Here is a 26,645-nt window from a genome sequence, read left to right on the forward strand (position 1 = left end):
GGGCCCCGGGCGGCTTCCGTTAACCGCCGATGCCCAATGGAGGAGGGCGGATCAGTGCCATGGGGCCAGCTGCTGCCCCCCACCCCGTGCCCCCAGCCCAGCGGGAAAGCCCTGAGGGGGTGGGTGCACATTCCCCAAGGTCTACGCCCTGACTGAGGTTTCAGGAGATACCCCTCTGACATCCAGTTCTCTGCAGCTTGTTTGCTAAATGCCAATTAAATGCTTGAGCATTCCTATCGCTGGAGAGGGTTCTCCACGTCTCGTGACACATTCCTCATTACGCGTGTGACTATGACTTAATCATCCAACAGCCCCATTCATCTCCTGGAGGGAGACAGAGAGACAGACAGGGAGAGGGAGAGACAGACAGGGAGACAGAGGGACAGAGGGACAGACAGGGAGAGTTTTGCTCCAGAGACAGGGCTGGCCTGTTTGTGCAGCAGGAACAGGGGACGGTGCCCCGGGCACACAGCAGGCAACCACCCCGACAATGGGCCACCCCCGCCCTCCCTCCAGGCTTTTCTGAAACTCTGGACCCGACAGCCCTGGAGCCCTGGCATCGTGCAGCGGGGCAGTCAGCGGGGGCCCGCCGCAGATGCAGGAAGGGGTCCCCCGTGTCCCTGGCTCACTGGGTCTCAGTAACTTGAGAGGCAGGACCACGGGTCATGCAGGAAACACCGCGCCCCTGTGTTTTTGCCGCGGGATTGAAATTCTACTTCAAGCTCCGGCTCCGGATGCAGCAGAAATGAGGTCTCTGTTGGTCAAGGTCCCCCCTTTCTCCGGTGGTGTCGGGACGGAGGTGTATGTGCCGGGAACAGAGAAGCAGCGTTTGAGTCAGGGGGAGGGCAGGCTGCCCTGAGACTGGCAGCAAGGAAACCACAGTCACCCTGAGCGAGTGAGGCGGGGAGGGAGGGCCCAGGCCGGCTGGGCAGGCACACCCACGGCAGGGCTCCCTGCGAGGAGCCTGGACTCAAGCCACTTGGGAAGGACTTGGCGGTCCCCCTCGCTGGCACCCCGAGAGACCCGTCTTCCCGTCCGTCCGGTTGGAGACCACACAGGAGGCCGCCAGTCCCCTCCTCCCCACCGTGAGGCTCCTGCCTGCCCTGCTGCCCCTGGGGATCCTGGATGCCCTGTCCAAGGCCGTCCGCCAACCTTTCTTCTCTGGAGGTGCCTCCCGCCCTGCTCCGGACCCACATCATAGCGGGGTATCAACCCCCATACTGCTTGGTGGGGTGGCAGGTGCAGGAACCCTCTTTCTCAGGGGCCCTCCAACATCATGCACACTCAAGACCATCCCCACCCTGACCCCGACTCCAAGTCCAAGGTCCCTGAGATCCCCTCGGGTTGGACAACCCCCCGGGAGGACTACCCGAGCCCCCTCAGGGCTCTGTTCTCACGGTCCTGCTTCACTGCAGGGAAGGGGCGTGAAGTAGCCTCAGCCAAGGGAAGGGCGCAGGACAGACCCAGGAGATCCCCGGCCACGAGCATCCGGTGTCTTCCCCGTGGGCCCTGACGTGTGACAGCACACGCACGGGGTGCTGCCAGCCGGGGGCTCCCCGCCTCGGCGTCCCGTTTTCACCGGGGCTGTGGGACCCGCGTGGCTGCCCCCAGTGTCCGGCCCCTCGGAGGGGGAGCGGATGCCACTCAGCCCAAAGCCCCGCCGTGACCGCATCGGGGACTCTGACGGGCCGCGGCCCCGCAGACGGCGCTCCCATCAGGACGCCCGGGGTCTCGGGTCCCTCCTGGAGCCGGACAAAGGCCAGCCCTCAATTTCAACCAGGTTAAATCCCCCACCAGACGCCAGACTCCCGGGGGCGGGCATGGCAGGCTGGCAGCGCAGAGTGCGTGGACCTCCCTCCTACAGACCCCAGCCCAGGCGCCGCCACCCGAGGGGCCTGGCTCTGCGCGTCCACTCAGGTTTCCGATTCCTGCCGGAGGCCTGGGGCTGGCCCGGCTCCGAGTGGCCACCCGGCCTTAGAGGGAGAGGATGGCAGAGACCACTCTATGGGGCCCCGAGCAGGCCTGTGGGGACTTCTGGCCTCCAGACGCCTTCCCATGGGCCTCATCTTGAAGCAGGAGAGGTCAGGATACACATCGCCCCATTCAGGGTCGATGGGAAGTTCTAGAACGAGATATAGGCAGTGGTCACGTCATGAATGCACAAATGCCACTGAATCATGCATTTTTATAAATGTATTTTATTTTTGGCTGCACTGGGTCTTCGTTGCTGCGCGCAGGCTTTTCTCTAGTTGAGGTGAGCGGGGGCTACTCTTCGTTGCGGTGCGTGGGCTTCTCATTGTGGTGGCTTCTCTTGTTGTGGAGCACGGGCTCTAGGAGCGCAGGCTCAGTAGTTGTGGCTCGCGGGGCTCTAGAGCACAGGCTCAGTAGTTGTGGCGCACGGGCTCAGTTGCTCCGTGGCATGTGGGATCTTCCCGGATCAGGGCTCGAACCCGTGTCCCCTGCGTTGGCAGGCAGATTCTTAACCACTGCGCCACCAGGGAAGTCCCTGAATCATGCAATTTACAGTGGTTAGCTTTATGTTTTGTGGATTTCACTTCAACTTTTAAAATTTAGTGCATCTCAAATATCAAATGGGGCATACTCACGCTAAAAAGGTATTCATTCTGTGTCTGAAATTTTTTTTTAAGCAGTCTGTAAAAACTGGACCTAGGAAACGACAGCGTCCCCAGTGCCACAAACAAAACATCTACGTGGGCAGGTGGAGGGAGGCGTTGGGCAGGTGTACCTGGCCGCTCCCCCGGCACGGGCAGCATGAGGGTCTGTGTGGGCGACCAAGTGGCGGCAGAGGGGAGGGTGGGTTACGGGACTGGGGACCGAGCGGGCTTCCACGTCTCCTCACAGGCCCACCCTTTCACTTGAGTTCCTAGTTCGGCTCATGCTGCTTTTGTAATTTACAAACGACAAAGAAACTGGGGCAGAGCTTCAGTTAAGCAAAAGGCAGCTGGCTTCCCCTTCCTCCTCCGAGAGAGCCATCGGAGCCGTGAAGCTGCCAGCAGCGGATTCACTGGTGCCTTTTTTTCTTTTTAAACATATAAACGTTTACTCTTTCTAAGTGCCTGCATTCTCGTCTCTGGGCTCAGAGGTGGGTCGCTCACAAGCAGCTCAGGATGGTCTCCTGGTACAGACCAGGGAGCCGCTATTTCCTCCACCCTCCTGTACACCTGCCCGAGGCCCTTCCCTCCGCCTGCCCACGTAGACATCTTATTTGATCCCAGGTGGTTCCAAAGCCCTTGAAAGTCTGAGCTCGTACCTCCTCTGGAGCCAGGAGCCCTGCAGTCAGACCCATGTGCCCCGGAGGCTGTCCCGGCCACCCCTCGGGCTCCTGAAGGACAGGCAGAGCCCCAGCGGTGCCCCAGCCCCCGTTCAGTTCTCGCTTCCAACCCACCACGCAGCCTCTCAGCCAACCTCACAGCCGCTGGGAAGGGCACTCTCACCGCTCTTCCCCCACGGCCAACCAGGGCCAGAGGACAGGAAATGGGGACCTGCCGGAGGTCAAACACGGCAGAGCGCAGCTGCCCAGGGACCAGAGTGGCTATGGGCCACAGCAAGGACCTCCGGGAGCACAGGACGCCGAGTCCAGACACGACCACGAGAACCTGTTCAAGTGTTTTGTAGTCTGTAATTTTTTTCACATAATGGTATTTTTCAAGAAAAGCGGGAGGCCTCAGGCCGTCCAGCACTGCCCCCTGGCATCCCCACACAAGGCCACGGCGGCCTCTGGCCCACTGGACACTCCTGGTGCCAGATGGCCCGGCTCTCTCAAGACCGCCCACCCCCCGCCCCCGCTCCGGGCAAGCCCTGCGCCCCAGGGACCAGGCGGTTTCCAGGTCAGTAACGAGCATCCCCTGTTGCTCGTGGGAAGACGGCTGAAGGGCAGCGGGGCCACGTGGTGCGCTGCTGCCAGCAGGGCGCGCTGGGACCCCAGGCCGGCGGGGGTACCTGGACACCAGATTGGCGGAACCCTTCCCTGCTGGGACTCCCAGGGTGCCCGCCACGAGCTCCCACCCCGCTGCCCGGGGGGAGGGGCGGGGTGTGGCCAGGAACGGGGCACAGACAGGAGGCGGCGGAGGGCAGCAAGGTATCTCCCTGTGGGCTGCCCCACCCCCGTGCCCCCGTCAGCCCCTGCCAAGTGTGGGCTGGCGCCAGGCGTGTGCCAGAGCGAGTGGGTTTTTTAAAGGAAACGGGATCACCACCAGAGACAGAAAACCCGGCACCTTTGGTAGAAAAGAAACCTCGAAAAGATAACCCTGCAAACACAACGGGGCTGCCGGCCCACTCCGCGCAGGGGGTGGAGGGACGGGCCGGCCCGCCTGTAACCCCCGCGCTGGGGCAGGCGCTCACCCCCGGACTCACTGCGCTTCTGGGGACAAAGGTGACCTCAGTAGGGCCTGGCCGGGCACAGCGAGCTTGTACCCCTCCCTGCGCTCCCCACTGAGACTGACCGGGGCACAGAGCCCCCCCGACACCCCCACGTCACAGTCTAACTGCAGCAGAGAGGCTCTTGCGGCTGCCCTGGCGGAAGCGAGGCCCGTCCCGTGTCAGGAAGCACGGCGATGCAGAGGGCCTGGCGCGTCTGGGGGGGAATCGCGGGGGCCGACAGAAGCCACGACCCGGCGCGCTTGTAACTGAGGCCCCGGAAGCAGGGGCTGCCCTGCAGCGCCCCCCATACCCCACCTCGCCCCTCCCCACCAGGCCGCAGGGAAGGGAGGGCCCCCGGGCAGCACCCTCCGGCGAGGCCAGCAGCAGGGGGGCGGGTGGAGGGGCGGCGGGTGGACGGGAGGGCACCCCAGGGGCACAGGTGAAGGACCTGCGCCTCCCGAGACCCCCGCCCACCAGCGCCCCCAGCGGCTTTCCCACGAGACCACCCGTCGGGGGCAGCAGGGCGTGCAGGGTCAGCTCAGCGTGAAGTGCTGGGCACAGAGGTCGGCCCGCCGGCCCAGCAGGCCGTGGGCCGGGATGAACTCCAGCGGCACCGGCTCGGGCCCCTTCTTCTCCAGCTCCCGCTCGAAGATCTGCGGGGCGGGGACAGGCGGCCGGTCGGGCGCCCCGTGCTGCATGGCCCTCACCGCCCCAGCCCCCCGGCCCGCCTCACAGCCTCACCTGGAAGGCGGTGAGCTCCAGAAGCGGCGCAATGCTGACCTCGGCCTCGGACAACGCCTGGTTAACGGCGCTGGCGGCCTTGGACACCTCGGGGTGGTAATGCCGCTGGAGGGCCTGGAGGGGCATGTGGGATGTCACCGCCCCTCGTGGGCAAAGCGAGGGGCACAGGAATCACTGAGCAGGGGAACATCCCACCGCCTCTGCAGGCCAAGGATGGGACAGACGGACGCAAAGGCTCCCCTAGGTGACCGAAGTGACAGAGCAAGGTGGGATCCTTGGGGACCTGGTAGAGATGCTGGCAGGGGCGTGCAGGTGGGGCTGGGTGGGTGGCCGAGGGGGAGCGCCCAGGTGGGGCGGCTCCAGGAAGCCCAGGGAGTGACCAGGAGACAGGGCGCCCTCACCTGCAGCTCCCACAGGGAGCTCTCCAGGGCTCGGCTCTGGGCGGGGTCCTCCTCTCGGGGGTCATAGGGGTCGGCGTCCAGCTCTAGGAACAAGACCCAGGCTCCGGTCTGCCACCTGCGCCCACGTGTTGGGCTCTTGGCCAGGCCTCGCAGGGGCTCCGGCCGCACTCACCAGGGCCCCTGGGGCGGTGCACGAGGACGCGGCAGGCTGGGTGTCTGCGCAGCAGGTTGCAGATGAAGGGCAGGACCGTGAGCAGGGCCTCGGGGGGTGCCGTCAGGGCCAGGCGGGCCAGGCGCTTGGTGAAGGCGGCCACCAGGTAGGCCGGCAGATGCCTGGGGAGGCGGGGGGGGGGGGGGGGGGGGTGGGGGGGGTGGGGTGGTGGTGATGCGTAAGACTCCACCCCTCCGTGCCAGCCCCCAGCTCCCCGTCCTGGCCTGCAGTCGCAGCCCCGCAGCTCTGAGCCAGGCCAGGTGTCCCCAGCCCCGCCCCCACTCACGAGGACGACAGGAAGAGGTCGGCCAGGTGGAAGAAGCGGGCCCGGTACTTGACGTGGAAGACAGACGGGTCGAGCAGGCCATACAGCTTCCGGTAGAAATCAGGGTACTCCCTGCGGGGGGTGAGGGGAGTGACGGAGCACGTGTTGGGGTAGAGCCACAAACAGAACACATCAGGAACCCCGGCCCAAGTCAGGGATGAACGGGCAAAGCTGAAAAGCCCTCAGACCCCGAGGCGGACACTCACAGGTTGTGCTTATGAATCAGGATGAAAAGTCCGTTCAAAGCCAGGAGGCTGACGGCTCCACCTGCAGACAGACGCGCAGCCGTGGAGCCCAAACCAACGGCACAGCCCGGCCCCGGGACGCTGGTCACAGCCCCGCCGGCTGCCTGGCCCGGGGCTGCAGAGCACCCCTCCGCACCCCAGTCCCGCTCCGGCTCCGGGCCCGCCAGGCGGCCCCTGCTCACCGAGGTCACAGGCGCGGGCGAGGAAGTCGATCATGAGGCTGGGCTGTGCCAGGTGGGGCAGGATGGAGTCGTGCGTGATCACCAGCACCTTCTTGCAGATGCGGAGAGGCAGCTGCCAGAAGCAGCAGGTCAGGTCGGGTGCGGCCCGCCCCGCTCGCTGGAGCCCAGCCCCGGGGTCCCTCCCCCACCCCTACCTGGTGCTTGAGGAAGCGGAGCCACATCTGCTGGAAGGCCTTCCTGTGCTCCTGCGGGGAAGCAGCAGGGGTGGACGTCCCCCACGCTCCCGATCTGCCCACCCTCCTCCTGCCTCCGGTAGGGGGCCAGGGCCTAGGAAACCCCAGCGAGAGAACACCTCCCTCTCGGCCACAGGCCCTGTGTTCACAGCCACCCCGGCAACGACACTCAGCCCCAAGGAGGTCTGGGCAGGCTGCCTCTGACCTCCGGGAACCGTGCCTGGGCCCTCGGGGCCTCCTGTGACCCCGGTGGCTGACAAGGCCAGGCAGGGGGCGCTGGCCCAGGACCGGGGGATTCCCGGGGAAACCACCACCCACCCAGGGCGTCTCACCCTCAGATGCACGACCTTCCACTTGTCCGAGAGCTCTGCAAATAAAGCGAGGGGTCACCCGACACGGGAGCAGGCCAGGCCCCTGCTCTCCCGCCCTCCCACCCTCCCAGCCCCGGCGCTTACCCGCGTGCTTCACGTAGAAGCTGGAGGGGGCGCGCTCCTGGCGGGGCAGGCTCACGGAGGACAGCAGCGTGAAGGCGTTGTTCCAAAAAGTGAGGGGCACCTGCCACAGATGGGGCCTGAGCGCCCGGACGCCGCGTGCCCACCACCCCCCTCCACCCTCCCCGGACCCAGGCGGCTCACCTCAGGGCGCCCATCAGTGGCCCGGGCCACGGTGTCCGCGGCGGCCTGCATCGTGTGGTAGCGGATGTCGTCGTGTTCCAGGTACTCCCGGAACTGACAAAGCAGCAGGGAGTGGTCCTCGTCTGCAGAGAGCAGGCCTCCTACCACCGACTGCGGGGACAGGGAACAAGGCAGTGAGCGCCTCTGACCCCCAGGACAAGTGGCCCAGGCGTGCAGCTCACACAGCAGAGTCTGGGGGGGGCTGCGAGAGTCCCCCCAAACCCCACAACCCACGGGCAGCCGGGGCGACCCCCAAGTGGGCAGCCGGGGCCTCACCTTGAAGAGCTGGTGGGGGAACAGGTAGTTGCCTTCCCACTTGGGCTTCTCCAGGGGGTGCTCGCCCTCCAGCTGCACGAACTTCATGAGCGTGCTGAGGGCCAGCTCCTAGAAAGAGGAGTGGCAAAGGGACCGCAAGGCTCCCGCCACACGTCACCCCTGCAGACAGGCCCACAGAGCTCCCCCGGCCCTCAGGCCTGAATACCCGCAAAATAAAGCTCCTGTGAGAATCAGGAGGCCGGACGGACACAGCCACACCCAGAGGAACCAACCACAGAAAGAGACAGCACCCTCACCTGGACCGGCACCTGCAGCCACGGCCCCAGACCCCTCGCAGACCCCTGCTGTGCGGAGAGCCTGGGGTCGGGCTGCGCGGGCAAGCAAGGCCAGCCGCCCAGACTCACCTTGACCTGAAAGGAGGAGCGAGCCAAGAGCTCCCCCAGGCGGTTGCAGCAGCTGTGGTACCGGTGTCGCATCCACACCCTGTACTTGCGAGTGGCCCCCCGGGACCCTGCAGGTGGGGCAGGGCGGTCAGCCCACACCGATGCCCGCACACGCCAGACGGGACCCAGCCCCACCCTCCCCCTGCCCTCTACTCAGCCCCGCCGAGGAATGAGTGAAAACGAGTCACTGCGGCTCCAGACCTGGGGCAAGACCAGCACGTTCCCCCAGGCAGGATCCTCTCTCCTTTCACCCCAAGACCCAGACGTGCCAAGGACTGAGACACGTAACTCTAAACTTCCACGGAATTCACAGTCAACGATACGCAACATCAGATCCCACAAGACACACAAAACAAGCAGTCACACCCCACCCAACCTTTCCTTACACCTGGCTTCAACGTCCCTATTACCCACCCCTTCTCCCAAACACAATCTCCCGATCCCACCGACCCGCATGGCCTATGATGGAGTTTTGGGGGGGGCCTCATCCCATGTTAGCAAGATCCCCCTCTAACCTTATCAGAGACCAGGCCCTCCTGGACACTGACCTGCCATGACCATCTCCTCAGAGGGCAGCTGGCCCACAAACAGCTCTCCGCGGGCCAGCAGGGCCCCGAAAAGTCGGCTGCATGCGCGCACCGCTTCCTGGATCTCCTCCCGATCCTCAGACTGCGGGGAGATGCCGGTCGCGCGGTGCCCCGCCTGAAGCTGTGGCCCCTGCCCCCTTTCCCGACCAGGACCCCAGCCCCATCCCACCCCACCCCTGAGCCCGCGTGACCCTCCCATCCCACCTCTGCCAAACCCCGCACCAGATCCTCCCACCTGGAAGCCCTGCGAGATTGGAGAAGACCCCCAGTATAGTCCTGAACTCCGCTTTGCAATCATCTGCCCGCATCCGAACCCAAGCCCCATCTCGCCCGAGCCCGAGAAGGCCCCCATTCTGGTCTCCAACCCCGGGACCCGGCCGCGACCCCCGCCGCTCCCCACGGGCCCCCACCTGCAGCACGGCCAGGATGTCGAACACGGCGTTGGCCTTGCCTCGGTTTGCCAGCACCGCCTCCACCAGGCGGCCCAGCGCCCGGCGCGCGCCCCCAGGGCCGGCTTCCCGTTCCATGCCGCCGCCCCACGCGGCAGAGACCAAACCAGCCGCCCCCCGGCTCCGCCGCCCGGCGCGCCACTGACGTCACCGCCGGCGCCTGATGACGTCAGCGCCCCCGCCCGGCCGTCATCGCGGCGCGCCGGGCCGCAGTGGCGCGCGGCGGCCGGCATGGCGCTCTTCCACGTCGCGCGGTACTCGGGCCCCGAGGCGGCCGGCGCGGAGGCCGAGGCCGAGGCGGACGGCCGGGCTCGCGCGCTGCTAGAGCGGCTGCGGTGCCGGGCCCGAGAGCGGCAGCTGCAGAAGCAGCCGCCGCAGCAAGAGCCCTCGGAGCCTGCGGAGGCCGCGCAGACAGCGCAGGCGGCGGGGAAGCGGCGACGGCGGCCGCGCAGAACGCGGAGGCGCAAGAGCGGCGGGGCGCCGGGGAGCCCGCACGCACCTCCCTGCAAGCGGCGGAAGGCGGACGACGAGGATGAGGACGCGGGCGCAGGTGGGGCCTCGCGGGGTGGGGCGGGGCACTGGGACTCGGGACCGCGTGGGGCTGACGCGCCGCCCCGCCCCCGCTTCTGCCGCGCAGAGAGCAGAGAGGAGGCGCCGGCGGGGAACAGCGTGGGAGCCGAAGCCGCGGGGTCGCCGGAGGGCCAGGGCGGACCGCCCCCCGAAGAGGCCCCTGGTCCCCCAGCCCACGCCCTGGTGCTCGGGGGCTTCGGGAGGAGCAAGGCGCCGAAGGTGAGCGGCCCGGGGGGAGGCTGCAGCGCTGGGGTGGCTGTCGTTACCGCGGCTTGTGTTCGTGGGACGGCTTGGAGGACGGTGCTTGCGCCTGGTGGGTGTATGGTTTGTGCTCGGTGAGTGAACACCTGAGCCGGCCAACTGTTGATGTCTTAGCAGCCTTGTTTACGGTTTGAATCTTGTGCGAAGTCGGCACTTCTACTTTCAATTTTAAGAGTCCTCTTTTTTTCCCGAAATTAGCGGGTTGATTCGGTTTCCGTGCTGCTGTCACAGAGATCTCTCTAAACAGCTTCGCTTCCTTGGTGCACATTTAAGGAGCTTCTAATCTAGCGTGCTCACCAATCTAGCAAACAAAATGGGAGATCCAACCAGGTCTACCAGGTTCCTGGGCGAGTTGCAGATTCACGTTAGCATAAGAGATTTCAGTAGTCGAATACGTGAGCTAAAGGATGTGTGGAGGGTGAGCCTCATCACGAAGAATAAGAGAGGCTGGGCACAGGGCCCTTGGGGAGATCCACTCTGAGTTGGAATCAGAAGACAGGGATCAGCCTGGTTAAGGTGGGGTGGGGGCAGGGAAGTGTGTGCCAGGGAGAGGGCCGAGTTGGGGCAAAGGCCCCGAGGTAGCAATGAGCTTGGTGTGTAAAACGACAGAGGGTTTGTATGGTTGGTGCAGAGCCAGTGATAGCAAACAAAAGCGCGGGCAGGAGAGTGCCAGGTCACGGGCACCTTGCGGGTGTAGTCTGGAGCACAGATGTCATTGGAGTACGGGTGTTATTAGGTGCGAAGGTGAGCCCCTGGGTGGTTTGGCTCAGGGAGTGGCGCTTTCCGGTAGGTATTTTTCACGCCCTCTAAAGGCTTCACGGAGAGTGAGACGTGGGCGGTCCAGGAGAAGCTAGAAAGCTTGCCTCTTTCTTGCAGCCTTTTCAGCTTGAGTGTTTTGAGTGCTTGGCTTCTGGGGCCTTGCTCTGCTGGCCTGGCGGGTTTTGGAGTATTCACCTCGTCTCTTTCTCTTTCCCTTTGTGGTAGGTCCAGCCTTTCCTGCCAGCGTGGCTGGCTGAGCCAAGCTGCGTTGGAAAGAATGTCACCGAAGGCCTGGTGTCTATCGAGGATATCCCGGAAGTCCACCCGGACCTGCAGAAGAGGCTGCGGGCTCAGGGCATCTCGTCCTACTTTCCAGGTGCCCCTGCCCTGCGCAGGTGGGGTGGGGGTGGGAGCAGGGTTTCCTTCCAGCATCTTCTCCCAGAGCCACGCAAGGCCATCGCTCAGCAGCTGCCCACACAGGCAGCCTGTGCACACGTCCAGTGGCAGGTGTGGTCTTGGCCTCAGCACCTTCAGACCCTCAGCGCTCCGGGAGGCTCCGGTGCTGACCTTGAGCGAGAGCCCAGCCCAGAGGTCACAGACAGGGAGGCGGCCGTCTCCGGTGCCTGTGCTAGCACTGGGTGTCCCTGCACCGACGTGACGTGCGTCTCGCCGTTCCTTGTCCAGTGCAGGCAGCAGTGATTCCCGCTCTCCTGGAGAGCACAGCCAACGGGTTTCTGGTAAGCCGAGGCGGCTACCGGCCTAGCGACCTCTGTGTTTCTGCCCCAACGGGCAGTGGGAAGACCCTGGCCTTCGTCATCCCCGTGGTGCAGGTGAGCGTAGGGAGCCCTCGCCCTCCAGGCGGGTCTGCAGGCAGGGAGCGGCCCTGCTGACACAGGTGGCGGTCCTCCCCCCGCAGGCCCTGCTGCGGCGAGCCGTGTGCCAGGTTCGTGCCCTGGTTGTGCTGCCGACCAAGGAGCTGGCCCAGCAGGTACGTGGACCCCACGCCTGGAGGTCAGACCCAGGGTCTTCGTCACTGCGGCGTGGGGCCTCAGGTCACGCTGGTGATGGCTGCTCCTCCTCCAGGTGAGCAACGTGTTCAGCGTCTACGCAGACGCCACTCCTCTTCGGGTCGCCCTGCTCACCGGGCAGAAGTCGCTGGCCAAGGAGCAGGAGAGCCTCGTGCAGGACACGTAGGTCCCTCCGGTCTGTGGGCGCCTCCGAGAGGCGGGCCCACTCTGTGCAGCCGCGTCGTAGCCATCTGGCCCCGGGGAGCGGAGCGCTGCCGTCCACAGGGTCCCCACGTCGGGGGCGTCAGTGCGGGCGGCCCTCCTGAGCCACTCTCTGCTCCGCAGAGCAGACGGCTTCCGCTGCCTGGCAGACATCGTGGTGGCCACCCCTGGCCGCCTCGTGGACCACGTCGAGCAGACCCCAGGATTCAGCCTCCAGCACCTCCGCTTCCTGGTAGGTTGCCCACACGGAGGGAGGCCCGGGCCCAGACCCGAGGCTGACCTGCCCCCCCACCCCCACCCCACCCCCCCCCCCGCCCCGCAGGTCATCGACGAGGCCGACCGCGTGATAGACAGCATGCACCAGTCCTGGCTGCCGCGGGTGCTGGCCGCGGCCTTTCCCAGTGAGGGCACTAGGGACCCCTTTGCTCTGCTCCAGAGAACACAGCCCCGGGCTGTGACTGCAGCCAGGTACCAGGCCCTGCACTCTGCTCTGCGCCCAGTGGGGCCGCCCTGAGCTGGTCCCCTCCGCTGTCCCCCGTCTGAGACGCTCTCCCGCCAGGCTGGGGTGGGCTGGTTGGGCTGTGCTGCTTTCCCAGCGTTCCCTCCCCTTTCAGCGTCTGCTGCCCCCAGATGCCACTGCAGAAACTACTCTTCTCGGCCACGCTGACCCAGAACCCTGAAAAGCTGCAGCAGCTCGGCCTCTACCGGCCCCGGCTCTTTTCCACGGGGTCGGTGCACGGGGGCCCCAGAGACGCCGATGTGGACGGGGACGGGGACTCGGGTGGGAAGTACACCTTCCCTGCGGGGCTCACGGTGAGCAGGGCGCTTGGAGGGGGGGTGGGGCGCGTCTAGGCACCGGGCCGTGGCCAACCCCGCGCCGTCCCCCGCAGCATCGCTACGTGCCCTGCAGCCTCCGCCTCAAGCCCTTGGTCGTCCTGCACCTGATCCTGGAGATGAATCTCTCACGGGTTCTGTGTTTCACCAACTCCCGCGAGAACTCCCACAGGTGAGGCCGGCACGGTGCGGGGGCCGGAGGGGAGAGGAGGTGGTTCCCCCCGCCCACCGGCTCCGGCCTCTCCCGCCCAGGCTGTTCCTGCTGGTCCAGGCTTTCGGGGGCGTGCGCGTGGCCGAGTTCTCCTCCCGCTACGGGCCTGGCTCCAGGAAGCGGATCTTGAAGCGGTTTCAGCAGGGGAAGATCCAGCTGTGAGTACCTGGGGAGACGGGCCGGGGTCCTGCTCCAGGGAGGGCGCTCGCGCCGCGTCAGCCTGGGGTCCTGAAGGGCGCCTCGGGCCCTCCCCAGCTCCGTGGCGGCGTCCCCAGCAGGGCGGGAAGGGGCGTGTGTCCCCGCTCCCGGCCTCAGGCAGGGCCCGCAACCCCTCGTGTCCCGCCAGCCTCATCAGCACCGACGCCACGGCCCGCGGCATCGACGTGCAGGGCGTGCAGCTGGTGGTGAACTATGACGCCCCCCAGTACCTGCGGACCTACGTGCACCGGTGCGGGACTGGCCCTGGGTCTGGGGAGGGGGTGGCCTGGGGAGAAAGCCTGGTCCCAACAGCCCTCAGGGGCTGGGGGCCACCGCTCTGGAGGGGGCTGTGCTCCGTTTCAGGGTTGGAAGAACCGCCCGCGCCGGAAAATCCGGACAGGCCTTCACGCTGCTCCTCAAGGTGCAGGTCAGCCTGTGTGGTCTCAGCAGGTGGTGGGGCGCGGGCTCGCCCTGGGGGCCCCGGCGGGGCGGGAGCGTCTTCCCCTCACGTGCTCCTTCCGTGCAGGAGAGGAGGTTTGTCCGGATGCTCAGGGAAGGCGGGGTGCCCGGGCTGGAGCGCCACGACGCCCCCAGTGAGCTCCTGCAGCCGCTGGCCCCGCGGTACCAGGAGGCCCTGTCCCAGCTGGAGAGCGCCGTCAGGGTGAGGCGCCGCGGGGGCTCGTCCCGGGACGACCGAGGTGGAGGGAGGAGACGGGCAGGCGAGGCCCGCGGCCCGGAGGGTCCCGGCGCCGCACTCGCTTTCTGAGCGGGAGCCGGCGTGGGGCGTCTCTGCCCTCGGGGGTGGAGGGCAGGGCCAGCTGCAGGGAGTGAGGGGAGGGCGGCGCCTGCCAACCCCCATGCCCCTACCCACCCCCACCCCCACCCCCCCTGCTGCAGGAGGAGCGGAAGCAGAAGGCAGCCTAGGCCGGGGCTCGGGACAGCGGCGAGGGCTCCTCCCCTCCTGGCGGGGGGGCCGCCTCCTTTCCGGAAACACCCTGAGCACTGGTTGCCAGACGCACGAGCAGGAGACGGGGCTTCCTCAGCTGAGAGAGCCTCGGTCCCCAAGCGCGCCGCTGCCCTGGGCCCGGCCCCCTGGACACACGGCTCTGGCCCAGGCCTGAGACCTTCCAGGGGGCACGAGGTCAGCCCCGTCGGGTGGTCTTTCTGGAAACAAGGCTCCAGCGAAACTGTTTACACTCCCCCAGAACTGACGGCGTGGCATCTGCCATGCATTAGGCTGTAAGTCGGGGATCAGCCTTGAGGTACCTTCAGGAATTCAGGTTTTCTAACAGCGTGAGCCACCACCCTGCGTGGGAGAGGTGGCCCTGGGTCCCTCGCTGTCGGGGTGAACCACCGGCCGCTAAGTAGCCGTCCCCCGCGAGGCGTCGCAGAGACCGGAGGATGCGCTGCGTGGTCATTGCGGCTGGACTTCACGATTAGTCACCGCGCGTGTAAGACAAGCGTCCAGGAAACAGCCTTCAGAGCGCTGACCGCCGTCTCTGAGAAAGCCTCGTTTCCAAAACTCACGTGTTGACAGAGCCTTAATGGGAATGAACCGCGGCTCCTCGTGTCGGCAGAATAACCGCCCATGAGTCCTGGCGTCCCGTGTGCTCGCTGTCGCCCGAGTGGACGTCATGGGGCGGAGTGGGCAGCTTACGGGAGCGCACGCGGACCAGGGCTCGGGTCGCACCAGCCCGGACCTCTCGGGGCTGTAAACGCACTCTGCGTACCGAACCTACTCACATTTCAGTCCAGGCTTCGCACGGGACCCGGGGGGATGGCACAGCCATGCACGGCCTCTGAGAGGCAGCTTACCGGTCCGTGGATTGTATCTCAATAAAGCATCTGTTTGTTTAAAAACAAATATGGACTTCTTCCCTGGTGACGCAGTGGTTAGGAATCCGCCCACCAATGCAGGGGACACGGGTTGGAGCCCTGGCCCAGGAAGATCCCACATGCCGCGGAGCAACGAAGCCCGTGCGCCACAACTACTGAGCCCGCGTGCCACAGCTACTGAATCCTGCATGCCTAGAGTCCGTGCTCCGCAACAAGAGAAGCCACCGCAATGACAAGCCCGCGCACTGCAATGAAGAGTAGCCCCCACTCTCCGCGACTAGAGAAAGCCCGCGTGCAGCAATGAAGACCCAACGCAGCCAAAACTAAGTAAATTATTTTTTTTAAATAAATAAAAAAGAATAGTGAACACACACGTGCCCCTAGGTGATAGGATTGCTGGAAATACCAGATTGCCTCCTCAGCCTGCCTTTTTCTTTACATTCAGTCACGCTTGTGCCAGAAGACGGGAAGAGGCCCAGGCGGGTGACTAAAGACAACAGCTGAGCCTTTTGAAGTTTTGTAATATTGATAAATGCCAACAGGACAAAGAATTCCAATGTTAACCTTTACTGAGTATTGCGGAGTGGCCAGGCGCGTGGGGACAGGAGAGAACCTGCAGCGTGTGCAGTGGCCCCGAGCCTGCCCACAAGTTCTGGGAAGAGGTTCAAGTGGAGGCGGGGGGCCGGGAGCATGCAGGCACTCACGCGGGGGCCCACAGGCGCTGTCTGCTGCCGAGGGAGACCGAACCGAAGCACCTCGGCTGTGGCCTGTCCCGAGCCTTCCTGCGCCCTCACTTCTAAGGGACTGGGGGGGGGGCCTCGGGAGTAGCAAAGTGACCACCAGGCGGAAACGACATTGCCTGCTTTAGCCCTTCACTTTGAACTTGGAGATACAGGGCCTACCCTCCACCTGCTGGGTCTCTAGCGCCTTGGGCATGTGGGAGACGGGCGGTAGTAGTGTCTTCAAGGCAGGCTGCGGTGTGCAGGTCACTTTGCTGTTGGGTTTCAACAGCGACTCGCTGGGCATTTATCTGGAAAAGAAGAAGACTTCAGAGGAGAGTGAAGTAGCAGGAATTAACAGCGTGTAAGCCTATCAATCAATCATACTGCAAAACAAACTCATAGAAAAAGAGATCAGGTTTGTCATTACCAGAAGCAGGGGGATTGGATAAGACGGTCAAAAGGTACAAACTTCCCTTTATTAGATAAATAAGTACTAGGAATGTAATGTACAACATGACAAATATAATAAACACTGCTGTAGGTTATACATGACGTGTATGAGAGCTGTTAAGAGTAAATCCTGAGTTCTCACCACACGGAAAACATTTTTTTTCTATTATTTAATGTTCCATCTGTGTGAGATGACGGACGTTCACTAAACTTACCGTGATAATCACTCCATGATGTGCAAGTCAGATCATGACGCTGCACACCTTAAACGTATACAGTGCTGTATGTCAATTACATCTCAATAAAACTGGGAGGAAAAAGAAGGAAAGAGTGAAGGGGGTGCGAACGTGGCAGACCAGCCTCGCCGGCATTCCTGCTGCCACCGCACAGCAGGGTGGGCACAGATGCCCTGTGCTGGCAGGAACTGAGCTCGCAAAGCCTCCAGGGGGACCTCAGGCCCCGGAACGGCATCCCCCCCGAGGGTTAGAACTGAGCAGGGTTAGGACTGAGCAGGGTTAGGACTGAGCAGGGTCAAAACTGAGCAGGGTTAGGACCGAGCAGGGCCGGGCAGGGACCCACTGGTCCAGCAGCTGTGCTGGTCGTCCGACGGCCCTGGGCTGGTTGTTCGGCCCTCCTGGGGGGATCCTTCGGCCAGGCCGGCCCACGAGCACCGAGGCACGCAGATGACAGCGTGGCCTTGGTGTAACCATTCTGCCGCCCTCGCCCCCCTGGGCACGCGGGGCAAGGATGGGGAGCGAGGCACCCGCAGGTCTCGTCACCCAGGAAAGCCCCAGGTGCTGCCTCTCCGAAGGCTGGAGGGGAGGTGCCATTCTCTGGTGCAGCGAAGGCTCCCTCCTGCCGAAGAGCAGTCTAGAATGCGCCCACCAGTGCTCCTGGGAGCGTTCCCTGTCACGTGTGTGAAGGGGGTGCTGTGGCCTGCCAGCTTCTCCTCCCCCGGGCATATCTACGCCTTCTGGTATAAGAGACAGAGGAGGAGGATGGCGAGGCCACAGCCGCAGCTCTGGACACATGTGCCGTGTCTGCGAACCCGCACCCCCAGAGCATCACGACAGAGCCAGGCATGAAAAGGCAAATAAGGGGACTGTCAGGTACCATCCAATACTCCATCTACGACTGGACGCTGGCCATCACCCCACACTCCTCTCTGTGAATCCCTATTCCCGCTCCATCCCCCCCACAGATCTAATGTATTTTATGCTTGGAATTATTTTATAGATCACCGATCATGCGTCTCTGCAATAGAAATGTGCTCCAGAATTGACCACAAGGCTCTAAGTGTTCAAAAATAATCTTCTGGATTGAGAAATCAGTACAATTATTATTGGTATGCAAGTAATCAAAATGACACAAGTGGGGGCTTCCCTGGTGGCGCAGTGGTTGAGAATCTGCCTGCCAATGCAGGGGACACGGGTTCGAGCCCTGGTCTGGGAAGATCCCACATGCCGCTGAGCAACTGAGCCCATGAGCCACAGCTACTGAGCCTGTGTGTCTGGAGCCTGTGCTCCGCAACAATAGAGGCCGCGATGGTGAGAGGCCCGCGCACCGCGATGAAGAGTGGCCCCCACTTGCCACAACTAGAGAAAGCCCTCGCACAGAAATGAAGACCCAACACAGCAAAAATAATAAATAAATAAATAAATAAATGTATACAAAATGACACAAGTGTATTACAGTTATGGTAAATAAGTACTAAATATAAAAAGTAAAATTTAATAGATGAAGAGGGCTAATCTGTTTTCTTCAGTTCCTATGTCCACAAGGCTCAGCGTCAACTCTATTCTTATTATTTTTCCAATTTATAAATCAAAACACTGAAAAAATCCCATTCCCATAAATAAACTGATGGCACCAGAAAGAGCTTTGTTGTCGAAACGTCACTCGATCCTTTGGTCCCTTTCTGAGCTCTGTGAGGTCTGTTGCCAAAATCTACGTCCAGCGCTCTCTCAGCTGGAAGGAAGGATGGGTCCTCCAGGTCGTGCTGAGACACAAAGCAGAAGCTGCCACCTGGAAGCCGCTGCATCCCTGCCCCCAGCCTGCCTGAGAGCGTCCTGTCCTCAGACTTGTGCCCACGGCGGGCGGGCACAGTGGGTGGAGGGACACCCTGAAGAGGCGGCTCCCCTGAAGCCATCCGCACGGCACCCCACGGAGCCTGTGTTTAGCCCAACCCTCGGAAGAACTCTCCAGTTTCCATAGTTACCACTGAGAAGTTAGCCATTGGTCTAACTGTCCTTCTGCAGGTGATCTGTGTGTTCCCTCCACTCCTGTGACCTCTCCTTGCCTCCCGAGTTTACCGTTGGCCTAAATGTGTCTGCGGGGAATCTTTTCTTTATCCTGTTTGAGACCTTCTGGCTTTCCTGAATCTCTGGATTGGTACCGTAAGCCGGTTCTCGAAAGTCCTCAGATATTACCTGTCACGCATTCTCTTCTGGAACTCAACTCCGACATTAGACCTCTCACCCCTCTGCCATCTGTCTCTCCACACATCTTTCTTCCTGTTCTTTGTGTTGCAGTAGGCCAGACCTCTCTGTCACTAGTTCTCAAATGTACTGTTTACTCTCCCATTAAGTTTTTAAAAACTGCAGTAGAATTTGCATACAGGGGACCTCCCTGGCAGTCCAGTAGTTAGGACTCCATGCTTCCACTGCAGGGGACACGGGTTCGATCCATGGTTGGAGAACTAAGATTCCGCGTGCCACACAGCTCGGCCAAAAAATAAAATTCAAAATGTTTTAAATTAAAAAAATTTTTAAATAATTTGCATTCAGTAAAAATCACCACCCCCCTTTTTTTTTCTGGCTGCACTGGGTCTTTATTGCTGCACGCGGGCTTCTCCTTGCGGTGGCCTCTCTTGTTGCGGAGCACAGGCTCTAGGCGCGCAGGCTTCAGTAGTTGCAGCACGTGGCTCGGTAGTTGTGGCTCACGGGCCCTAGAGCGCAGGCTCAGTAGTTGTGGCACACGGGCTTAGTTGCTCCACGGCATGTGGGGTCTTCCCGGACCAGGGTTCGAACCCGTGTCCCCTGCATTGGCAGGCGGATTCTTAACCACCGCGCCACCAGGGAAGTCCCCCAAATCACCCTTTTTGATGTATAGTTTTATGAGTGTTGACAAAGGCCTGTGGTCATGTAACCACCAACGCAATCAAGAACAGGACATTTCCATCACCCCCCAAATCCCCAATGGCTCTTTTGAGGTCAGTCCTTCCCCCACCCCCGTCCCCATCCCACCCCTGAGACCCCTGAGCTATAGTCTGACCCTATAGTTTTGCGTCTCCAGGATGTCATATAAGTGAAATCATAGAGTATGCAGCCTTTTGTGTCTGGCCTCTTTTGCACAATACATTTGAGATTCCCCCTGCCGTCTGAGCACCAGCAGCCTGGTCCTGCTACCTGAGTGCCATGTCATCGTCCGGAGGGGCCATGGTTTGCTTCTCCATTTGCCAGTTGAATGACTCGGTTGCTTCCAGTTTGGGGAGATTACGAATAAAGCTGCTATAAACATTTGCATACAGGTTATTATGTGGATGTGTGTTTTCACTTCTGTGTAAACTGTGAGAAGTGAGATTGCTGGGTCAGAGAGTAAATGATTGTTTAAGTAAAATATATAAGAAACTGCCAAGCTGTTTCCAAAGGGGCTTTACTCTTTGGCGTGCCTACCAACAGAGCGTGGTAACAGGCTGCTCCACACCCTCACTAGCCAAGGTCTTCATTTTTTAGCCATCTTAATAGGTGTGTCCTTGTATCTCCTTGTGGTTTTTTTTTTTTTTAATATTTATTTATTTATTTATTTATGGCTGTGTTGGGTCTTCGTTTCTGTGCAAGGGCTTTCTCTAGTTGCGGCAAGCGGGGGCCACTCTTCATCGCGATGCGCGGGCCTCTCACTACCGCGGCCTCTCTTACTGCAGAGCACAGGCTCAGTAGTTGTGGCTCACAGGCCTAGTTGCTCCGCGGCATGTGGGATCTTCCCAGACCAGGTCTCGAATCCGTGTCCCCTGCATTGGCAGGCAGATTCTCAACCGCTGCGCCACCAGGGAAGCCCCTCCTTGTGGTTTTAATTTGTATTTCCCTAATGAAAGGATACTGACATCTTTTCATGTGCTTATTTGCCATTCTTAGAGCTTATTTGGTGAAGTGTCTGTTCAGATCTTTTGTCCACTTTTAAAAATGAGTCTTCTTTCTTTTGTAAAAAAAAAAAATATTTGGTTGCACCACGCTTTACTTGCAGCAGGTGGGTTCCTTAGTTGCAGCTCATGGGCTCCTTAGTCGCAGTTCGCCGGCTCCTTAGTTGTGGCACGCAAACTCTTAAGTTGAGGCATGCAAACTCTAAGTTGAGGCACGCGTGTGGGATCTAGTTCCCTGACCAGGGATTGAACCCGGGCCGCCTGCATTGGGAGTACAGAGTCTTAACCACTTTGCCACCAGGGAAGTTCCCAAAATGAGTTATTTTCTTGAGTTATTTTCTTGCTATGGAGTTCTGACAATTTTTTAAAAAAATAAATTTATTTTATTTATTTTCATTTTTGGCTGCGTTGGGTCTCCGTTGCTGCGCGTGGGCTTTCTCCAGTTGCGTTGAGTGGGGATTACTCTTTGTTGCAGTGTGCGGGCTTCTCATTGTGGTGGCTTCTCTTGTTGTGGAGCACGGGCTCTAGGCGCGCAGGCTCAGTAGCTGTGGTGCACGGGCTTAGTTGCTCTGCGGCATGTGGGATCTTCTCGGACCAGGGATCGAACCCGTGTCCCCTGCATTGGCAGGCGGATTTTTAACCACTGTGCCACCAGGGAAGCCCTCTGACAATTCTTTACTGTGAAATGATAAGAAATATATATTGTATATTGGTCTCTGCCCCCAGCTCCTGACACAGAGCTCCTAGAACCCTTGGAATACCCTGAGTGGCAGGGGTGCCAGGAGGGTCTTTTGTTCCAGTGAGGTGACTCTTGGTGGGCTCCTGGCTGGGGGTTGGTCACCAGAAAGACCAAACTATGATCAGACGCTTGGAACCTTCAGCCTCACCTCCCCCCCCCCCCCATCCTCTGGGGAGCAGAGAAGGGGTAGGCACTGAGGTAATAATCAATCCGGCCCATGCAATGGAGCCTCCACAAAACCCCAGAAGGACAGGTTTGGGGGAGCTTCCCGGTTGGTGAACACATGAAGATTCTGGGAGAGTGGTGCCCAGAGAGAGCAAGGAAGTTCCACTTCCATTCCCCACACTTTGCCCTATGAATCTCTTCCATCTGGCTGTTCCTGAGTTATATCCTTTTATCATAAACCACTAACCTAGTAAGTAAACTTTTCCTGAGTTCTGTGAGCCGTCCTAGCGAATGATCCAACCCAAGGAGGGGTTGTGGAATCCTCCAATTTATAGCCAGTTGGTCAAAAGGACAGGTGACAACCTGGCACTTGTAACTGGCATCTGAAGGGGGTCATCTGTGGGGCTGGGTCCTTAGCCTGCAGGCTCTGTGCTAGCCTCGGGCAGTCAGCATCAGAACTGGGCTCTTGTAGGACAGCTGGTCCATGTCACGGAGACCTGGAGAACTGCTTGGTGTGGGAGACCCCCATGCAGCTGGTGTCAGAAGTGTCGTGAGTAAAGGAGATGCGTTTTTTCTTTTATTTATATATCCTGATTACATGTGCTTCATTGGCTGCGTCTTTTGCAAATGTTTTCTCCCAGTGGCTCTTCATTCTCTCAATAATGTTTTTCACACAGCAAAAATGTTTTTAATTTTAATAAAGTTGCACTTTTCATTTTTATTGTTTTATAGATTGTGCTTTGGGTGTTGTAGCTAAGAAATCTTAATTTAACCCAAGGTTACAAAGATTTTTTTCCTGTGTTTCAGAACTGTGAGTTTCACATTTAGGTCTCTGATCCATTTTGCATTAATTTTTGCATATGGTGTGAGGTAGGGATTGAGATCACTTCCACTAAGTTTTAAATTTCAATTGTTTTATGTTTAATTTCTAGAAGAACTATTTGGTTCATTTTTTTTTTTTTTTTAATCTGCTTGGTCTCTGGTGACCCCTTGTTTCTCCTCCATGCTTGTTATTTCCTCCTTTGTTTCTTTAACCATATGAAATACATTTTGCATTTCTTATTCTAGATCCAGCAATTCTGGCGTCTTAACGTCTCTACAGGTGTGAGTCTGACCCTCACTCCTGAGGCCTCTTCGCTGTGTATGCTGTGATTTTCTGTCATGAGCATACATTCTGGGGGCCGCTGGCTGGAGTTCCTTGAGGCCTGGAGTTGAGGGTTCCTCCAGCCAGGCTAACATTTTCCAGGGCCAGTGCTCTGGGCTCAGACATGTGCTAATGGCTTCCCATCCCTCACTCAGTGATTATTCATGAGAACACCACCAGACCAATTCCACCATCTTCCTATTTGACACCAAGGGAACTGAGGATGAGAGGGGAACACCCTGCCCGAGCCAAGAGGCAGTTGGTGTCTTCAGCCCCTCCACTCCATCACAACTTGGGACTAAAGCCCAGAATACAGGTGATTCCCTATTTCCAAATATGTTTGTATAAAGTACGTGTATTCTATAGACAAATGTATTTTATAAGAGGCTCAGATCTCATTTTTTTCCATCATAATACATCATATAAATTCAGGGGAAACAGTTAAAAGTTTTTCAAATCACATGATCCTATATAGAATTTCTATCCAGAAGAATTGTCAAACTCAGTTTGAAGAAAAACAATTTTTTTAAAGCATTTTTTTTAAATTAATTAATTTATTTATTTTTGGCTGCGCTGGGTCTTTGTTGCTGCGTGTGGGCTTTCTCTAGTTGCGGAGAGTGGGAGCCACTCTTCATTGTGGTGTGGGGGCTTCTCACTGTGTTGGCTTCTTTTGTTGCGGAGCGCGGGGTCTAGGTGCACGGGCTTCAGTAGCTGCGGCATGCGGGCTCAGCAGTTGTGGCTCGTGGGCTCTAGAGCGCAGGCTCAGTAGTTGTGGCGCACGGGCTTAGTTCCTCCGCGGCACGTGGGATCTTCCTGGACCAGGGCTTGAACACGTGTCCCCTGCATTGGCAGGCGGATTCTTAACCACTGTGCCAGCAGGGCAGTCCCTGCACACAATTCTTAACATACATACCAAAAATCGAAAAAATCATGTAGTTGTGATTCTTTTCTGAACAGTTATTCCAGTGACTTTCCAGCTTAAAACTTGGAAGCAAATTTTCCTTAACAGGATAGCAAGTACCAATATCTTCAAATATTGATATGCTGTTCCATCATAAGTCCCACTAATTCACAATTTAACATCATATACTGGGGCTTCTCTGGTGGCGCAGTGGTTGAGAATCTGCCTGCCAATGCAGGGGACACGGGTTTGAGCCCGGGTCTGGGAAGATCCCACATGCCGTGGAGCAACTAGGCCCGTGAGCCACAATTACTGAGCCTGCGCGTCTGGAGCCTGTGCTCCGCAACAAGAGAGGCCGCGATAGTGAGAGGCCCGTGCACCGCGATGAAGAGTGGCCCCCGCTTGCCACAACTAGAGAAAGCCCTCGCACAGAAACGAAGACCCAACACAGCCATAAATAAATAAATAAATAAATAAATAAATAAATAAATAAATAAATAAATAAATAAATAAATAAATAAAATTAAAAATAAAATAAAAATAAAATTAAAGTGAACTAAAAAGAAATATATCATATACTGTACGTACTCAAATTGTCAATCGTTCACAGCACATTAACAAAGTTACTAGAACTGTACTACCACGACCAAAGATGTTACAGAGCACACAGAATTCTGACCAGGAGAGCCAAGATCAAGGAGTGAGTGGTTTGCTTCAGGAAAAATTCTACCAAAAACAACATGGGACGAGAAGTACTTTAAAGTGTTGGGGGTCAGACAGTGGGATGAATTGGGAGATTGGGGTTGATACACATACACTCTTGATACTATGTATAAAATAGATTAATGAGCACCTACTGTAGAGCACAGGGAACTCTATTCAGTGCTCTGTGGTGACCTAATTTAGAAGGAAATCCAAAAAAGAGGGGATGTATGAATATGTATAGCTGATTCACTTTGCTGTACAGTATAAACTAACACAATATTGTAAAGCAACTGTACTCTAATAAAAATTACCAAAAAAAAGTGTTCAAGACATTAAATGCACAACTGACTCCAAACTGCCATTTAGTAATGCTTTGTATTATAGGATATAAAAGCTACCCCCATCTATGGAATGTTCAGCTGACACCGAACACAGTCAAAGCCTCCCGTATTCAATATCCCACTATTTTCTGGTTGTACCAAAAAATAAATAACCAGCCAATGATTTCACCTCATAAAAAAAAAAAATTTTTTTTTACACTTAAGAAATGGTATGAGGGGGGATTCCCTCCTTTTAAAAAATGTTTCTAGGAAGAACACTCTTTGACATAAATCACAGCAAGATCTTTTTTGATCCACCTCCTAGAGTAATGGAAATAAAAACAAAAATAAACAAATGGGACCTAATGAAACTTCAAAGCTTTTGCACAGCAAAGGAAACCATAAACAAGACGAAAAGACAACCCTCAGAATGGGAGAAAATATCTGCAAATGAATCAACAGACAAAGGATTAATCTCCAAAATATATAAACAGCTCATTCAGCTCAATATTAAAGAAACAAACACCCCAATCCAAAAATGGGCAGAAGATCTAAATAGACATTTCTCCAGAGAAGACATACAGACGGCCACGAAGCACATGAAAAGATGCTCAACATCACTAATTATTAGAGAAATGCAAATCAAAACTACAATGAGGTATCACCTCACACCAGTTAGAATGGGCATCATCAGAATATCTACAAACAACAAATGCTGGAGAGGGTGTGGAGAAAAGGGAACCCTCTTGCACTGTTGGTGGGAATGTAAATTGATACAGCCACTATGGAGAACAGTATGGAGGTTCCTTAAAAAACTAAAAATAGAATTACCATATGACCCAGCAATCCCACTACTGGGCATATACCCAGAGAAAACCGTAATTCAAAAAGACACATGCACCCGAATGTTCATTGCGGCACTATTTACAATAGCCAGGTCATGGAAGCAACCTAAATGCCCATCAACGGACGAATGGATAAAGAAGTTGTGGTACATATATACAATGGAATATTACTCAGCCATAAAAAGGAACAAAATTGAGTCATTTGTTGAGACGTGGATGGATCTAGAGACTGTCATACAGAGTGAAGTAAGTCAGAAAGAGAAAAACAAATATCGTATATTAATGCATGTGTGTGGAACCTAGAAAAATGGTACAGATGAGCCGGTTTGCAGGGCAGAAGTTGAGACACAGATGTAGAGAATGGACATATGGACACCAAGGGGGGAAAACTGCGGTGGGGTGGGGATGGTGGAGTGCTGAATTGGGCGATTGGGATTGACATGTATACACTGATGTGTATAAAATTGATGCCTAATAAGAACCTGCAGTATAAAACAACAAACAAACAAAACAACTAATACTAAACTTTCATTGGGTTATTTGTATGGAAATATGTTAATATAACTGTTTCAGACATTACATGAAATTTCTAAAAATCTTATATTTGTATTTGTATGGAAATATGTATGGAAATATGTTAATATAAATGTTTCAGACATTATATAAAATTTCTAAAAATCTTATATTTGTATTTGTATGGAAATATGTATGGAAATATGTTAATATAAATGTTTCAGACATTACATGAAATTTCTAAAAATCTTATATGTTCTGGTATAATGTTATAAGTCATAATCCTAGTTATTACTTTAAAATGTATATCTCAGAAATAACTAATTTTCTTGTCAACTGCATTATTATGAACTTTCATCAAATCTTTAACTGTGGTCATTTTAAAGTCTTTTGTCATTTACAGACAGTTCTGGGTGTACTCTGATGCTTTTGCAAATATGTTCCTGTAAAAGGCTTTCATCTTCAAGAAATTCATGGAGAAGACTCTGACAAGTACAGGTTTCTGGTAACTGACTGTACTGCTGAACTGAATGAATAAGCATTTTCAGAACTCTAATGAAAAACTGATGAACTCATAAAAGTGCTAACAAAAGATCAAGATGAAAAAAAAATTAATTACATGGGACTGAGTGAACTGATGAGGATGAGTATAATTTTTGTGACTTTCTGTCTGAATTAAAAAAAAAAAATCCCACAAGGACTCAGAGGCAAAGAATATACAAATCAATTTTCACTGCAAAGTAAAGGAGCTGTTACAGTGGAGGATTACTGGACTGAATGTCAATACTATGACATAGTATGAGTGTGTTTCATGTTTGGTAATTGCAATCATTGTTGCTTTTGTTGTGGTCATCCATGTACAATGCTTGGTGTCAGTCTATTTATCTCTTGTAAAAATAAAACACAGTGTGTGTGTGTGAAAAAAAAAAAAAAATGTTTCTAGGGCTTCCCTGGTGGC

At 57.2% G+C, this 26,645-nt stretch overlaps 2 protein-coding genes across 6 annotated transcripts; one reads left to right on the plus strand and one right to left on the minus strand.

Moving 5' to 3' along the window:
* Nucleotides 1-2,182: 2,182 nt before the first annotated feature.
* Nucleotides 2,183-9,301, minus strand: NOC4L (nucleolar complex associated 4 homolog). Of its 3 annotated transcripts, none has more exons than XM_068562379.1 (15): nucleotides 9,109-9,301; nucleotides 8,660-8,780; nucleotides 8,073-8,179; nucleotides 7,669-7,776; nucleotides 7,354-7,503; nucleotides 7,174-7,273; nucleotides 7,051-7,085; nucleotides 6,680-6,730; nucleotides 6,486-6,597; nucleotides 6,265-6,325; nucleotides 6,020-6,130; nucleotides 5,695-5,855; nucleotides 5,523-5,605; nucleotides 5,122-5,235; nucleotides 2,183-2,459 (listed from the first exon to the last, which is right to left on the minus strand). In XM_068562379.1, the coding sequence occupies exons 1-15, from the start codon at nucleotides 9,223-9,225 to the stop codon at nucleotides 2,382-2,384; spliced, it is 1,509 nt and encodes a 502-aa protein (XP_068418480.1). In that variant the 5' UTR covers nucleotides 9,226-9,301; the 3' UTR covers nucleotides 2,183-2,381. The 3 variants fall into 3 exon arrangements, with proteins under 3 accessions (XP_068418480.1, XP_068418481.1, XP_068418479.1); XM_068562380.1 differs by having other exon boundaries at nucleotides 2,183-2,506; nucleotides 9,109-9,300; XM_068562378.1 differs by lacking the exon at nucleotides 2,183-2,459 and adding an exon at nucleotides 3,621-5,033 and having other exon boundaries at nucleotides 9,109-9,300.
* Nucleotides 9,302-9,356: 55 nt separating this feature from the next.
* On the plus strand, nucleotides 9,357-15,073 carry DDX51 (DEAD-box helicase 51). 3 transcript variants are annotated; one of them, XM_068562375.1, is made up of 15 exons: nucleotides 9,357-9,697; nucleotides 9,785-9,936; nucleotides 10,963-11,113; nucleotides 11,422-11,567; nucleotides 11,654-11,725; nucleotides 11,821-11,927; nucleotides 12,090-12,198; nucleotides 12,289-12,434; nucleotides 12,581-12,779; nucleotides 12,857-12,972; nucleotides 13,053-13,169; nucleotides 13,358-13,459; nucleotides 13,573-13,636; nucleotides 13,736-13,870; nucleotides 14,107-15,073. In XM_068562375.1, exons 1-15 carry the CDS (start codon nucleotides 9,379-9,381, stop codon nucleotides 14,131-14,133), a joined length of 1,962 nt encoding a protein of 653 aa, XP_068418476.1. In that variant the 5' UTR covers nucleotides 9,357-9,378; the 3' UTR covers nucleotides 14,134-15,073. The 3 variants fall into 3 exon arrangements, with proteins under 3 accessions (XP_068418476.1, XP_068418478.1, XP_068418475.1); XM_068562377.1 differs by having other exon boundaries at nucleotides 13,573-13,630; XM_068562374.1 differs by having other exon boundaries at nucleotides 9,357-9,936.
* The last annotated feature ends 11,572 nt before the right edge of the window (nucleotides 15,074-26,645 follow it).

The sequence above is a fragment of the Eschrichtius robustus genome, chromosome 14 (genome assembly GCF_028021215.1).
Source record: "Eschrichtius robustus isolate mEscRob2 chromosome 14, mEscRob2.pri, whole genome shotgun sequence".
Classification (NCBI taxonomy): Eukaryota; Metazoa; Chordata; class Mammalia; order Artiodactyla; family Eschrichtiidae; genus Eschrichtius; species Eschrichtius robustus.

Excerpts from the sequence above, each read along its gene's own strand:
- NOC4L (XM_068562378.1), bottom strand. The coding sequence starts at position 9,225 with ATGGAACGGGAAGCCGGCCCTGGGGGCGCGCGCCGGGCGCTGGGCCGC. Across the intron at positions 6,731-7,050 it reads GGAAGGTCGTGCATCTGAGG|GAGCACAGGAAGGCCTTCCA; the intron begins GTGAGACGCCCT and ends GCTTCCCCGCAG. Across the intron at positions 5,856-6,019 it reads GACCTCTTCCTGTCGTCCTC|GCATCTGCCGGCCTACCTGG; the intron begins GTGAGTGGGGGC and ends CCGCCTCCCCAG.
- DDX51 (XM_068562374.1), top strand. The coding sequence starts at position 9,379 with ATGGCGCTCTTCCACGTCGCGCGGTACTCGGGCCCCGAGGCGGCCGGC. Across the intron at positions 11,568-11,653 it reads TCGTCATCCCCGTGGTGCAG|GCCCTGCTGCGGCGAGCCGT; the intron begins GTGAGCGTAGGG and ends CTCCCCCCGCAG. Across the intron at positions 13,170-13,357 it reads CAGCAGGGGAAGATCCAGCT|CCTCATCAGCACCGACGCCA; the intron begins GTGAGTACCTGG and ends GTGTCCCGCCAG.